The sequence below is a fragment of the Lissotriton vulgaris genome, chromosome 9, assembly GCF_964263255.1.
Source record: "Lissotriton vulgaris chromosome 9, aLisVul1.2, whole genome shotgun sequence".
Taxonomy (NCBI): domain Eukaryota; kingdom Metazoa; phylum Chordata; class Amphibia; order Caudata; family Salamandridae; genus Lissotriton; species Lissotriton vulgaris.
This window is the reverse complement of record NC_141697.1, coordinates 1,052,420,859-1,052,437,403: the sequence shown is the minus strand read 5'-3', so window position 1 is coordinate 1,052,437,403 and position 16,545 is coordinate 1,052,420,859. Positions and strand designations below refer to the sequence as shown.

At 43.0% G+C, this 16,545-nt stretch overlaps 1 protein-coding gene across 1 annotated transcript in view; it reads left to right on the top strand.

Annotated features, from left to right (window-relative positions):
• LOC147692784 (uncharacterized) overlaps window positions 1–15,942 on the top strand; it is a 794,918-nt gene extending 778,976 nt beyond the window's left edge. The window contains exon 3 of the mRNA XM_086939553.1: window positions 15,747–15,942. Coding sequence (XP_086795679.1) covers window positions 15,747–15,942 — 196 coding nt within the window. The remainder of the gene's footprint in view (window positions 1–15,746) is intronic.
• The last annotated feature ends 603 nt before the right edge of the window (window positions 15,943–16,545 follow it).

Here is a 16,545-nt window from a genome sequence, read left to right as displayed (position 1 = left end):
ATTCTTTGTCCCGGGTATAATAAACCTCAATCGAGGTTGATCCTGGACATCCAGGCAGTGGATGGTGGCATTGAAGGTGTTGAGAACTGAGACCAAAGAGTCAATAGTATGCACAGTTGCTAAATATCTCCATCGGAGTTGGAGTATTTGATCCGATGGACTGAGATAAGTTATTAGCAATACTGAATTACTTTGAAGGGGCTTAGCTCAGATCTCTGTTATGATTACCAGCAATCTATTATTTCTGATGGTTTTATGTTCTTTGGTCTTACAACCCACGGTCTAATTGTTGATCTACATCAGTGATGCGGAAACATTAAGATTGTGCATTGTTTATAATAGGACCAGCTTGTACTTGTTTTGTAAGCCACTGATATGTTTTAACCTGAATTTATGTGCCCATTGTAGTTATACTGTATTTTAGGTAAATCTGAAGCTTTGACAAGGATTTTTATATCATGGAATGGTAAATGGTTTTATTGTATTTGTTTGTTCTGTGCTTTAATAGCTTACATGCTGACTAAAGTATCATAGGCACTCATAGTCTTACCTATGTGAGGGGATCCCAGAGCACTTCTTTACAATATATCTTCTTAAATATAGATAGTCACTTTTTTAGTAAGGCCTGATAATTAAATGTTTTGCAGCCTATAAAGGAGGCCCAGTGACATTAAGAGGATGGGCAAGTGCTAAAGCTCAGTTAAATAACAGCAGATAAGAGTTTATACTGCTTGCGGCATGCAGAAGATGATACCAACTTTATGGGGTCTAGCCTTTATTCTGGAGTGCTAATTTCTTTACTCAATTTGGGGACTTCTGAGTACTATAGTTGTAAAGTTGGTCTTCTGATCTTACTGCATCTCTTTCAATCCAGTTCAATCAAGTTTCTATTGGGATTGGGAAAGGCACTCATGCTCAAACGCAAGTAGACACACTGTTCATAGTTTTTATTTTATCTAATATCGGAAGTTATATTTTTGGAACTGATAACTAATGATTCCTTTATAGGTCAATAAGTGTTATCACTTAGCTTGCTAAACCTCTTACCTACGCATGTTGCATATGTAGCCAATATTTGTAGAGCATCAGCTTTGAGTTCAGTTTGCCAAACTATTATTAACTGTCAAAATATCGTTACCAGTAGCATCTAGGGTGGTACTCATGTACAATAAAATGGCTGCCACTGGGACACACCCTGACTATCTAGTGGCAGATCCAGAGTCATCTACATCAGAAGTTTTTACAACGTTCAGGCACAGCCAAACTGACATGGTACCTGGCTCTGCCTTACCAGACTGGGTACCAGACATATGGGAAGTTGCCAGGTACCTAAATGTTATAAGCCTGGTATAATATACCACTGCCTGTCTCCGAGTCAGTCCATATTGTGTTTGGCTGTTCCAAAGGAGGTCAAATTGGTGGTTTCTCCCAACACATCCTAAAAATACCCTCACTTTCATGAATATAAATGACCTGGGATGTTTATCGGAAGCCAACTGGTTTTCATAAACAAATCACTCCATTTGGCACCTGATGACATAACAGCGATGCCCTTAGATGCCTTTAAATGCTATGCACGAGGGATGGACATTGGAGGTGGGCGTTTGGTTTAAGTACTTGCGTTCTAGGTGCGTCTAAAAAGTCTAATCGAGTTCACAGGCTCGTGAACTGCTCTGGCTTGCAAACAATTTGAACTCACGACAACCACTGAGAGCATAGCGATACTCTCACCCTTCATACGGGTCTACACCACATTGTGTCTCTGTTAGCCAGGCTAGAGTTGATGGTAGCATGTTGGCCTGGATGAATTTTTAATTATGCGAGCGGAAATCCTTCTTTCGCGAATTGTGGGTTACGCTTGTTATGCTAAATTTGTTAAATTATGCTACTACACAACTTGGCATAGTTATGTGCCTTTCACAATAAAAATGAATTGTGAAGAGACTATTCTCTGTAAACATTTATATAAGTACAGTAACATGGGAACGCAAGCTGCTGTTGATCATGGTGATTTGGGTTTTTTTACACTCCCTATTTTAGTACAAAAGTGACCCTTTTGTCAAAAATGGACTCACAGGCCCATTTCATGTTAAAATATAGCACAAAATGATGGGTTTGAGTTTCGCTTAATTATGCATCATTTTGTCAACATTTTGGTTAATTAGACATAAGCAAACTACGCATATTTTGCACACTCAGAAAGCTGATCACTCCAAAAGTCAGAAAATAAGTCAAACGGATATGCCAAGTAGCAGTTCTTATCTGTGGAAAATTATGTATTTCCTTCTGGAAATCTAATTTTTATTGGACAAGGTAAAAGAATGGTACATTAGCATCTGCAGAGAGCATCAGTGGCTGGTGTCAGGGTAGAGAGAGGAGGGGTGGGGGAGGGAGGGACGACGGATAATGGAGGACGACGAAAAGAAAATTATAAATAAAAACAAATAAGAACTTACCTCACGCATTGCCGCTCTTTTGATCTTCAGGCTCCACTGCAGCAGTGCTTAATTTAAGCAGGTGCTTTCAGGTGCTCAGCACCATCACTTCTTTCATAGAGACGGGGCTACAATTTCTGACCCTGCAGGTGTTGGTCTCAATATTAATTGTTCAAATTCAAAATAAAAAGAATAACATACATTGCATGGTGACTGGCTAATAAATGTTCATAGGCAGGCCGGCATATGCCTGTTCAGGCAGGCATGATTGCGTATCACCACGTTAGTGATGATTTCATCATGCTGATCACAAATTCAAGAAGTCATCGACAAACTATGGCTTGTATTCTATTTCCCTAGTCTTCTGCACCCTGCCACTACCTGAGTCTAAACCTCCCATTGGATAATTGTAGCTGGGGGCTGGCTCATGACGGAGTTGAGGCAAGGAAGCTGCAAGAGCTCATCTGGAACTTGGGAGTGAGGGCTCTTGAGGAATAAGTGTGGACTTTCCACTTGTTGTGTAGACAGAGTAGCATATCCGGCAGCCCTGCATTGCTGCTATCCTCAATATGCTCAATGCGGCTGTGGCCCAGCACAACTTTTGTGCACCATGGCTTCACCTGTAGAATCTGTGCGCTGCACCCCAGCATGGTAATTGCTGAGCGTGAGTGAGTCCAGTAGACGCCACAGCCATACTTACCGGCTTTGGCAGCATTACTGCTGGGGACAATGCCTGTGCTGTAGCAGGCAGGGTCACAGCAAGCTGAGCAGTGAATGCTGATGCCGTCGCCATCCCTGGACCTACTAATTATAGGCAGCACTAGCAGTGACATGACCTGGTGTGCTCGAGCTGCCGCCTGTTCCTCAATAAACCCAGTCATACCGTACTGATTAATATATGCAAAAAAGCATTTTCATTTGGTGTACATTTTGTTTTTGCACTCGGTGTAGGTAAGAAAGTAAACATGTTGTCTTCCGCTTCTTTAGGAATGAAAACAGGAAAACGCAGAGGGACATGTACAGGCTGACGACAAGGGTCACAGGCAGCAGCAGTGTTAGAGATGAGAGATAGCAAGAGTAAAGATGAGAAGAAACAACAAGAGAGGAGAGAGATAAAACGGAGCAAAGTAGAAGAAAAGGAGGAGAGCAAATCAGATACAAAGAGAAAGCAGCCATGATGTGAAGAAGAGAGCATTAAGAAGAGAAAAGATAGAATGAAAGGATGTGGACAGGACAGAGGAAAAAAAGCAGACAAATGATAAAATGGAGACACAGCTAATCACTGCTAGAGAGTGACAGTAAAGAGCCAAGATCGAGGAGAGAGAGAGCAGAGCATGGATAAAAGTGAAGAGAAAAACAGGCAGGGCTAAAATGAATAGAGGGCAAATCAGAAATACAGGGTGTGACAAAGAAGATAGAAAACAATTAGAAGGGTGAGAGGATAGACTCTTAGAGCAAAGACTTAGGTGACAGACAACAGATCAAGGTTAGAAGATAGACAGTAGACTGAGGCAGTGTTAGAAGTGAGGCTCACTGATGGAAGAAGTGAGTGGTGGCTTCCTTGGCAACATTTTCAGCACCTGCACTTCTTTTTTTTACAAATTAAGCACTGCACTGCAGGTAGCACAGGCTCCCAGACTCCCCTGCGACCAATCCTGATGCTGCTCTCATACCATTAGAGCAGCTTCAGGATGGGCCTATGCAATGAGAGAAGCATCAGGAATGGCATAAGCGCCCTAGATTTGCACTCCCAGGGAAACTGGGAGCCTGTACCTGCCGTTTCCAACACAGTAAAGCAGCTCGGGTTGGAGACAGCTTTAGTATGCATAACAGTTTGGCCGGCCTGAGATGGCCAGCCAAACCATCATGCACACTGATAACCAGTGCCCACCACTCCCCCTTTGACTGCCCACTGCGATGGATCCGCCCCATGCCTAGGCTCCGAGAGCAAGAACAAAACTATTATAAAACTTTTTATCGTTTTATTTTTCACCTTTTTGAGGCTGCTGAAACGGAGGGCGACGCTCCTCCGCCATAGCTGAGGAGCCGCCGCTTGCAAAGAGATTTTGTTTGGTGTAGTACAGTGTGCATAAATGAATGTCTATACGTGCTTCTGCAACTGTCACCATAGACACATAATGTGTTGGGATTGGCCCCGAAGTGTTACTGAAGCACATGTTTAATTACAGTGCACTAAAATTGCACTAATGATTAGGTGTCAAAATATGTACATATTTTAGCTTTAATTGTTTGCAGTTATGCATAGAATTCTGGAAAGATGACAAAGCCAGTGCATTGACTCATTACCATTCATAGAAGCCTGTTTAGAATTAAGAATGTGACAGTCCTAATTATAAACAGATCTCACCTACAGCAGTCTCCTTCCATTGAAGATTACATTTACTGGTAAGAGGATCTTAATGCTCTCCAGCTCATTTGCACCTCCCCATTCATTAAAAAGTACAACAAATACATTATTCTTCAAATACCCCCTCAGGTCTTTGAGATGCATTTTTTAGGTTTCGTCTATTCATTATCAGTGACATTTTATTTTTTCTTTGTGCTGCTCCCCTTATATAAAACAAAAAAAACATTATAGCATCAGGCAGTGCGAAGCAGGGTCGAGTAAGTTTCTCGTGGTCGAGGTGCAGGCCCTTGTTTGTGGCTGTGATGTGAGCTGAACACATGCACTGGACTGGAGACAGGACGAGAGAGGAAGAATATAAAACAGAGTGCTTGTGTGATCTGCCGCTGCTAGACCGGATCCGGGCATCCTCATTATCCCTGGGTGAGAAAAGAGGTTAGTGGTGAGAATTCTCACAGGTGACAAAGGGCAGGATACAGATTCAAAGAACTCCACTGCAGCCTTGATCAGAAGAACTTTGTCAGACTTGTGCAGAAGCAAAAACTATTCTAGGAATGACTTAACAAGAAATCGCAGTACCAGAAGCCTGCATTTTTCTATTTCATGTGTCTCTTTATATACTGGAAAAAAGTCACTTCAGCTTGCAATCTTTGTTCAATTAATTTAATACGGTTGTCTGATCAATAACAGAAATTGTAATTGGCTTGCTTTTAGGACGCATAAATTGCTCATTCAAATTATTGCTTTAGGCCAAGAACTGAAAATAAAATAATGCCTAATAAAAAGTAAACGAAATGAACCATCATCAAAAAAGTTGTTTTATGCAGGACCAAGTCGCATTGACCATGCATCGCAATAAGGGCTGCTGGAAGCATGCAATTTCCTACTGTTGTGTTTTATTCATTATTTTGGATATGACACCCATCCACATAATCTGTTGTCATCTGGTGCATAATTAGCACACTTCAACAACAAAATAGCTTCTTGCTTAAATAGATCAAAAGTCATAAAAAAGTGACGCATGGAGCTGCGCATGGCCGGCATTTTGCAAAGATTAACGACCAGATTCATGAAAGACCCGTTTTGCGGGTCTGAAATAGCGATTCATAAGGAATCGCTATTACAGACTCGCAAAAACGGGATTCATGTAGGAATGGCAAAATTAAATGCGATTCCTACAGATTCCTTTTTTGCGATTAGCAAATTGCTAATCGCAAATAAGGAATAACTCCCCATTCATTCCGATGGGCCAAAAGGCCCATAGGAATGAATAAGGAGTATTCCTTATTTGCGATTAGCAATTTGCTAATCGCAAATAAGATAGCGATTTGAAGGGCACCAGGGGTGTCCAAAGGACACCCTGTAGCACCCCTTAAATGCACATTTCAACAGGTGTTGCGCACACACATGTCCAAAGGACATGTGTGTATGTAACATGCAACTTAGAAAAATGCTCTTAAAAGCATTTTTCTAAGTTTTCACTATTTACCATGAGGTTTGACCTCGCAGTAAATAGCGGCCGAAATTTGCGAAATCGCAATTTTAAAATGTTTCAAGAATAGCATTTAAGGAATCTCTAATAGAGATTCCTTAAATGCTATTCCTCGCAAATTTTTAAATTTTAATTTCTAAATAGCGAATTTTGCATTTGGGATGATGAATCCCAAATGCAAAAATTGCACTCGCAAAGGGCCAGATTCTCAGAATCTGGCCCTTTGCGAGCGCAAATATGAATGATGAATCAGGCTGTAAATGTTCAAATTTCAACAATTAATTTCTGTGCTCAGGTGTCAACCTGCTACTAGTAAGGTTAATCTTTTACCCATACAGTATTAATGTGTGTGAAAACGGCAAAATAGCAAGCTAATGCTGATACTGAAAGTGCCACTTTTTATTTAATAATGTACCCTTTTCTGCTACATAATTTAGTTAACGCTACTGCATAATTTAGTCCTCCACTCCTGCATAATTCCAGTGGCACCGTCCATAATCAAACAGTGTGACCCAATATCGAGGTGCAAGCACTCACATGCTTATGCTGTACGCATGCACATCCACATGTGCACACACACACAAAATAGAAAACATCCATGTTTGCTTGATCAGGGGCGGCTCCTACGCAAAGGCGGAGGAGCGCTGTCCCACTGCCCAGCTCAGAGCAGAAAATAAAAAATAAAATGATGTTCTAGCATCCTTTATTTTTCACTTGAGGCCAGCTTGTACAGGGAGGGGTTGGGCACGGGAGGAGGAGTGCTATCTGCACTGCCTAAGCTCAAATATGTGTTTGGATAAAAAACACACATGCGCATTTAGGTTTCTTCTGCTTCGGCTGGATTGTACATCCGGGCTGGAGAAACACCCACAGACTCCCTGGCCTGAGTGGAGCATTTCTTCAGCTCACTCAGGTGAATCCACGTGTTGCTCTCCTAACAGGAGAGCAGCATGGGGATTGGATGTGACGTGGTGGTCCCAGTGTCTCTGCTGGGACGAGGTAGAGGAGAGGAGAAGTGCGACGCAGGAGGCGGCTGTCAAATTTCAGTCAGTTATTTTTTTTTTAAATATACTTTTTTTTATTTATTTTTTATTTTATGCGATTTTATATAGCGCGAACATTACCCGAAGGTGTCAGAGCGCTTTACAAAAGAACCAGTTGCGTTACATAAGGACTTTGGATTACATGAGTTATATGAGAGATACAAACAGAAAAGAATTGCAAATGAACAAGGTGTAAAGTCACTCAAGGAAGAGATAAAAACAGGAAAAAATTGCACATGCACAAGTTAAAAGTCACTCAAGGAAGAGATACAAACAGATACACTCTAAAATCACATAGGAATGGTAGTAAGTACAAAAGTCTACTACATATACTAGTGGTTAGAGTTCTATATAAACAAATAGTAAATTCACACATGAGTACATTTTAACATAAATTAGGCTTGGATAATTATATAATACATATTTACATATATATTTAAAGCCCCCAAGCAAAAAGAGCAAAACAATCAAGGGTCATCAGGAGGAGTCCTGATGGAAGAAGGAAGGGAACAAAGGTCAGACAAAACACCACCTGTGCGTCCCGCTCCCGTGCTCCCCCTCCCACGTTCCCTACACCTGCCCCACTGCCCTTTGCTTGTAGCAGCCGCTACCGTACTTGATACTTTAATTGCAGGAAAAGAACACATCCATGTAAAGAATGCGCCATGTTGCACCATACTTACAAAGTGACGTATATAGGTAGATGTGTCACTTTGTAAAGCCCTGTGCTACATTATACCTGCATCGGGTATAATGTATGCAGGGTGGGCGTTACATCGCAGCAAAGCTGCATAGAAGCTATCTGATTTCACTGAGCCACTTCTAGGATGCCACTACGTCAAAACCATATGCCTGCCTCACAGCAGGTGTAACACTGACTTAGGACCTTTCACATGGGGCAGTAATGCATTACTTTTGCACCTATAGATACGTCAGAAATACTGACATATCTATAACTCCTTGCGACATGGAGCGCCATACATTAAATATGGCGTATCCATCATGTCGCAAAGTGGGCACAGAGAAAACTGTTGCATCACAGTTTTCATAAATGATGCCATCGGTCTCTTAAAAGTACCTCTAGGGTTCTTATACTTTCATATTTGTGTGGGTCCTGTTAACCTACTACTATAAGTTCTGAGTCTCCCAAAACTTCCTTTATAGTAGCCATATTTCCTCGTCAGTGTGGACTTCATACACCTCCCACTCTAGGCTCTGAGTCTCCCTAGTTTACCCATAAGATAGACATACTTTTACTTCGGATGAGAATTATATACCTACTGAAGTAGGCTTTAGGACTCCAAAGACAACCTCCAGGGTAGCTAAAGTTTGATACCTTGGTGCGCTTCTTAGACTTACTGCTGCAGGCTTTAAGTGTCCTAAGACAACCTCTAGGGTATCTATACTTTGACAGCTGTGTGAGCCTCCCAGACGTGCTACTTTTGATTTGGCAACTTCCTAGACTTTAACTACAATAGTAACATTTTCAGACGCAGGTGGGCCTTATAAAACCTACTGCTGTGGGCCACTGGTTCTTGCAGGGAAACCACAGCACAACTTCTGGCAAGACCTCCGCAGGCCAATTACGGCAAGACTTTGGTGACTGCTTAAGGTATTGATACCTTCAGGTGGACTATCGAAGAGTTGGGATCACAGGCACAGCCTTTGAGAAACAACTGATACTGCTGGTATTCCAGAGAGTTTTATAGTAAAGTCTTAAAGGAAAATTCCCAACGTCCCACTCCTCCACTAAGCCGTAGCCTCTAACCTACTGATAAGACTCCTAACAGTGGTGAGTAGATTAGCAAGAACATGTCCATACTGGATCTCAACTTTCCAGCTACCCTGCCTATGAAGACTTTATTCACATGCTGCTCCTACTCCTAGTCATTCTACTCCATCTCAATATCCTCTCAGCACGTCCAAACTCAGCCTACCCATTGTTCCCCTCCAATAGAAGCCTCGATACAACCATATCAATTTGATTCCAGCTCCAATTCTCCTACCACATCCATACTGCCACAACTTGTGTCCTTAGCTTCTTCTTGAATCATAGTTTACACACTAAATTCACACCTCCCGAGCAATTGGCTCAATTGCTCAATATATTCATAACGACTTAGTAATGACTTCCCTCCTCGACCAAAAACACATACTTGCCATAGTGGCTGTCACATAACACAATGACTAATCCATGCCTACTCCTACCTCCATTCACTTGTGAAACATCTTGCAGCATCAATCTATTTTATCATTCACAGTTTCTATAACTTCTGATTGTCAACAACATTCTTTTTTCTAATCTTGTTTTTAACTTGTTTTTTTTTATTTTTTTTACTAGCAACACAAGAATCAACAGTATACAAAAATGAGTCAGATTAAGTCAACAACATTCTACAATGGTACCTATCATATATCCCCTCTTTCAAATGCTACAAAACTCAATAGAAATCTCAATTCTTAGCTTTGTCCCATACCTCACCCCATCAAATATTAGCTTCACTTTTTGGAAGAGCCGAACACAACAAATCAAGAACATAGCAAAAATGCTGTTGCCACACTGATCAAAACAAAAAGAGAGATGAGCAACGTACCAAGGATCACTAAAACAGCACCAGACAAGGGGCCTTTCTGAAAATCTGGACACAGAAAGATCAGAGAAAAAATAAGTAAAACCACTAGAGCTGCAACCAGATCAATTTACCACTCACATGGGCAACATCCAAACTGGTAATCCTCATAGATTGAATGGTCAACTGACCCTTGGACACCCACCAACTCAGAGCACTAGTTACAGACTCCCTGTATCCTTCCATGTGGCAATAACAGCATGAGAATTCATCAACCCAACCAGAATTTCAAGCTCTTACGCAGGATTAGAAATGCCCCTAATTCATAGCATAACACTTGAACACAGAGTTACATAATTCCTCTAAATGTGTGTAGCTCTACTCCTAATAGGATGGGTACCAGTTAGCGTACATCTTAGGGCATTATACTTCCAGTTTGGGTCTCTAGTCAGAAGACCAAGAACTAGCTATCACCTAGGTACATCCTTGCTCAATTTGGGGGTCTGATGTAATACTTCAGTTGATGAGCATACCTCCTCACTTCTGGCGCACATGCTGGATATGTACACCTTTTTATAGGGTTTGCAAGCCAAAGAGAGAACTTACGAAGCACTGGTATTCATACTGATCTTAATCCGGCCAGCCTTCTTTATATTTTGTAAGTTTGTTGGAAATGGCCCATTTTAGCAGGGTTATCCCCAAACCTTTTGCATATTCCTCCTATTCTTCCTGTTTTGTCTGGCTTAGATGCTTTGAACACATTCCCACTGCTGATCACTGTCAAAGTGCAAGTGCTCCCTGAGTCAATTGTTTTCTTGATTGGTTATCCATGATTGACATATTTGATTTACTGGCAAGCCCTAGTAAAGTGCATTGAGTGTGCCCAGGGCTTGTAAATCAAATGCTACTAAAAATGTAAATGTAAATTGATACTTGTATAGCGCACTACTCACCCGCAAGGGTCTCAAGGCGCTTGTACGAATACCGCTGTGGAACCCATCCTGGCTTTCCATGTGAGGCGTCCACTCCTGGGCACCCCCAAGGTGGAGGCCAGGCATCCTTAGCATTGTGGGGGCCGTTGTGGAGATTAAGCAAGCTATTGCCCAGAGTTACAGAGTGGGACTCCATGATTGGAATAGGCACTGAGGCGAGAATTATCAAGTCCGTGGAATTTTGAGGCCAAGACCCGCCGAGGCGGGGAATTGAGCCCTGGTCCCAGGCTAGACTTCTGCATCAAGGTCTGCCGCTCTAACCATTGGGCCACACTTCTCCACTACTAGTGAGCCTGGAGCACTGATTGTGCCACCCCCACAAGTAGTATGGCAAAGGTAAGTCAGACATGCCACTGCATTGTCTGCGTGCAGTTTTTACTGCCTTGTCGACCTGGCAAGTGCACCCTCTTGCCAGGCCCTAACCTTCCTTTTTCTCACATGTAAGCTGGCACCCCTTTAGTAGGCCCAAGGTACCGCCTTGGGCAGAGTGCAGTGTATGTGGAAGGTAGGACATGTACTGGTGTGTGCTGATAGTGAAATACTGCCAATTTCATATTTCACTATTGTAAGGCTATCTGTCCCATAGGCCATCTTACAAGCATAACTTCCCCCTGGGACAAGATAGAGGAATAATGCTTAGGCTCTCAGTACTCAGAATCTAATAACACATATTTTAACAAAGATGGTTTTTCAATTGTGTGTTTGAAAATGCCACTTTTATAAAGAAAACATCAAAACATTCACCCCCAGTCAAGAGATCTGGGTTAAATCCATCATTCTTTTGCTCACCATGCCACCCCAGTTTAGACCCGGCCATATGCAAATCAGTGTTGATCATGTGCCTCATGGGAACATTCTAGCCCTAACTGCCAAGCCAGGTCCTCCCTGGAAACAAGCATCCTAGGGCCGGTTTTGGGGGTTCACCGCTCATCAGCCAGGATAGCTTGAATCCAGTGTCGCAGTGAGCCCGGGACCCAGTCTGGGCATACCCGGCACACTTAGGATGAGGAAGCAAAAGACACACAATTGATGGACGGAATGCAGAACAAGTCAAAACATTCACCCCCAGTCAAGAGATAGGGGTTAAATTGAGAACTTGAACCTGGTTCCCCAACTCCGAAGACGGCAGGTCTGGTCATTATGTCACATCCTCTCACCTCTTTCATGGTCAGTAGTTGGTTCTGTTTTAGGTGGCACTCTCAGGAGAAATGGGCTGGTGCAAGTTTCCACCTGACAAGAGCCCTGACGCTTATGTTTCTACCTAGTGGAAACGCAGGCCAGCTACAGGGCCCACAGAGACCCTGGTAACCAAAGTACCTTTCCTGGTCACAAGCAATGAAATGCATTGATCTTTTCCATGCAGTGAAGGCAATGCGTCAGTTCCGATTCACGCAGGTGGGTCGATGCGTCATAGTCAAGCCTTGCTGATCAGGGCTGTCTCATTTTTGAACCTCACAGCTGGGTTGACGCGTCGCAGTTGAGCCTCAAGGTCAGAACCTTGGATCAGTGCTGCATCATTGTCGAACCTCACAGTCAGGTCCTGTGTCATCATTGAGCCATGCAGGGCTGTCTCCTGGTGAGCTATGCGTCTGCATCATAGGGCACTGCATCGGTTTAGATCGGGCAGTGGTGATGATGCCTCGATTTTGTAGCAAAACAGCTGCAAAACACACTTTTGAGGCCCAGAACTTGGTGAGGGCACCTCAGGTACGGGTAGGACTCACAAAAGGCAGAGTTCAGCAGCACCAGCAGAATTGCTGGAAGACTTTTGTGTCCCTGAGACTTCAGAAAACAGGAGGCAAGCCCGCGAACCCATGGCGATTACTTGGAGGGAAGGAGAGTCCAGCTTTGCTTCATCAGAATCAGGGAGCAGCAGGCATCAGGCAGCAGGGCAACAAGCAGAAAAGCAGTCCAGTTGAGTCCTTTAAAGCAGCACAGCAGTCCTTTTGATAGAGGTTCAGTTCACAATCCAGAAGTGTCAGATTTGAGGGGGTCACAGACCCTGTACTGATACCCAAAGGTCCTTTGATGTAGGGGATGACTTCAAAGCAGCTCTGTGAAGTGCACAAAGATCCCTTTCAACCCAGTCCTAATTGCCTGGCTATTTGTGGGAGGTTAATCAGTGCTTTAAGTGTGGCACTGCCTATTGAAGTGTAAGTGACAGTCCCACCCATTTCTCCGTGCCCAGGAAGACCCATCAAAATTCAGATGAATACAGATGAGTGCTGTATGTAGATCAGCCTCACCTTCATGTGTTTTTGGCTGCCTAGAGGGAATGCACAAAGTGTAGCTGGCTCCCACGCCAGATGTGTATTGGAGACAGGCTGTCAGTCACATAGAGCATTGAGTGCAAAGAAATGTCAACTTTCAAAAGTGGCATTTCTAATATAGTAATGTTAAATTTAACTTCACCAGTAAGCAGGATTTATGATTATCATTCCAAACATATGACACATAAAAAAGCTGCTCCTCTCTTATCAGGAATTATAGCTTTAAAGTGTATTAAGGAATTCCTAATGCTGGCCTTTGAGAGAGGTAATGTCACTACCAGGACATGCAAAACACAAAAGTACATGTCCTCCCTTAGATAGCACACTGGGTTATTTGGGTCCTACCTTAGGGGTGATTTACATGTAAGAAAAAGGTAGTTTAAGGCATATGAAGTAGTTTTAAATGCCAAGTCAAAGTGGCAGTGAAACTGCACACACGGGCACTGCAATGGCAGACCTGAAATTCTACTTATGTGGGTGGCACAGTCAGTGCTGCAGGCCCACTGGTCGCAGTTGAAGTACAGGCCCTGGGTATATGGTATACCACTTTACAAGGTACTTACCAGAACATCAAATATGCCAATCAGGTACACACCAATGTCATCAGGTTTAGGGGATCCAGATATAACAGATAACATCAGTGCAAGCTTCCCATACACAACGGACAGATGCAACCATGGAAGCTGCAGTAAACGCTTTCTTTGATCTTCTATTAATGCCCACAATAGATGACCTCAGAGAAGGAAGATAACCAATATTGTACAGTGTACCTAAAGCCAAACAAAGCCTCATATATAGTAATACACACAGTCTTGAGGGGTCTTAAGGAAATACTGTTCATAGATCTTTATGCCTAATTGCTGTTGCTTTGACCCGATGCTTTTTTGATGCGGTCAGAGGCCACCTTTGACATATGTGTCACAATCCGAAGGGCACATCTGGAACATTGAGTCCAGTTCTGGAAGCTCAACATCATCTCACAGGACTTCCCAGTCATCCGACAGCAACTCCAGCAATGACAGCTGAGGAAGTAATAGGAGCCACCAGGGACTACTACCAACACCCTCAATTTATGACTTCCATGCACCTCCTTTCCCAGGCACTAACCCCATGTGGTATCTTGGTTTCCCTGGACAACAACAACCATATGAACCCTTCTTCCAAAGCCCTGTCTCTCAACCTTTTTGGAACAGAGGCAGGGGCAGGGGCAGAGGTGGAGTAAGAGGCAACTTCAAACAAGTACGTTGGCAGGAGACAGAGACCCAACACCAAACCAGGAGCCATACATATAGAAAAAATGAATTACCAACCTATCAAAAAGGATACTAAGTAAAGCCGAGAACACGGTCCTACAGCTTGGACTCTGTTGCGTCCCCACCCCTCGTGAAGATCAGTATCACCTGACAGATGAACTACATACATTTTTTCAGAAAATTCGACCACGTTCTTTCTTTCAAGACAAGCCCAGTTCCACCTAGACAGCACAGGACTGAGAACCCCATCGACCCTCACCCCCACATCTGCTATAAATCCAAGCGAAATATTGACATTCAGAAAAGCAGTCCTAAGAGACATGGGGGGACTAAAAAACATAAATCCTTCAATAACCTTTCTAACAAACTTTGAGCAGCCCTAACTTCCCTGACGTAAGATGAAAACATCATCATACAACCGGCTGATAAAGGAGGCGCCATTGTGATCATGAACACAGTTGACTACGACCTGGAATGCCGCATACAACTGGCAGACACTGGATATACTCAAAACTGGATACTGACCCTACCAGTAGCCTCATCAAACATCAGGATTTGGGTAAACCCAGGGCTGGATCTCAAAGAGAAACACAACCTTTTTGGTGAATGATTCACATGCCACACCCCACTTCTATGTGTTACTAAAAATACATAGGGAAACTCGACCTCCGCCCTGTAGACCGATTGTCTCTGGGATCCGGTCTATATTGGAACCTTTTAAGCCAATTCTGCAATTACTTTCTACACCCCTTGGTCCAAACTACACCATCCTTCCTGAACGACGCTAAGGATGTACTCAACCTTATCTGCAACACAGAAAACCCAGGGAGATCTCCTTCCTGATGACACTTGACGTGGAGGCATTATACATGAACATCCCTAGAGGCTGCACTAGAGGTTATTGACACATTTCTAACAGCAATCACTTTACCGACCACCACCCTGTGTGGACTTCATAATTTAATGTGCCTCCCTAGCTCTGAAGAACAACTTTTTTATGTATAAAACCCAAACTTACCACCAAATATAAGGGACCTTGATGAGGAGCACCTTTGCCCCCAGCCTGCCATGCCTCTACATGGCCGATTTCGAGTCAAGACACATTTTATGCGCCTCAAATTCTTTCCAGACCAACATCATCTCATGGAGGCGCTATATAGATGAGATCCTTGTTTTCTGGAAAGGAGATAGTACTAGTTGTGAGACATTTGGTAGTTTAATCAACTCCCTTAACTCTTTCCTATGTTTCACAAGATCGATTTCGTAAACTGAGATTCTGTTTCTGGATCTGTTAATTTTTCTAACTCAAGGCCATATACTCACCAGAACCTACAGGAAGAATGCTGATTGTAGCAGCCTCTTATCCTTTGAGAGTCACTACCCTAAAGCTCTACATGAGAACCTTCCATTTGGTCAGTACCTCCACCTCTGGAGGAATATCAACAACTTGGGTGACTACGACAAGCAGGCAAAAGACCTCAGCAAGAACCTACTAGAGAGAGAAACTATCCTCCAAGAGTAATAAGACTTGCCGGAAGGAGAGCCCGCAAAAACAACAGAGAGGCCCTACTAGAGAATACTACATGACCCAGGGATGACAACATGACACCTTTACACCATTATTCAACAAGATAAAATATATATTAATAAAACATTGGAAAATTCTTAACGCAGGCAACTTGGTCATTGAACGCCCATGTTTTGTCTTTAAGAGAAGATCCAATTTAAGGAATCCACTGGTGCACACAAGACCAAGGACCAGAGAGCCCAGACCTCAAACAACACTCTGAAATCTATCTCCTGTAAGTTCACACTATTCCTGTAGGAACTGTACCGCAAGTACCTCCACTGAATACTCTACAGTACAGTTGGGAACCTTCTTTTGGACACAGGGACAACATACTAAATGCAATACCAGAAATTACATTTACCTGATCACATGCCCCTGCCAGATGTACTGTATAGGAATAATGACCAGACCTATACAAATAAGAATAGGGGAACACAAGTGCACCATAAGATGTGGACGGAATGCCACTAAGATGAGCAACTACTTCAATGATCTGAAACACTCCATTGATGACCTGAAAGGGACAATCCTTCAATTGCCGGCCCAACAAGGAAT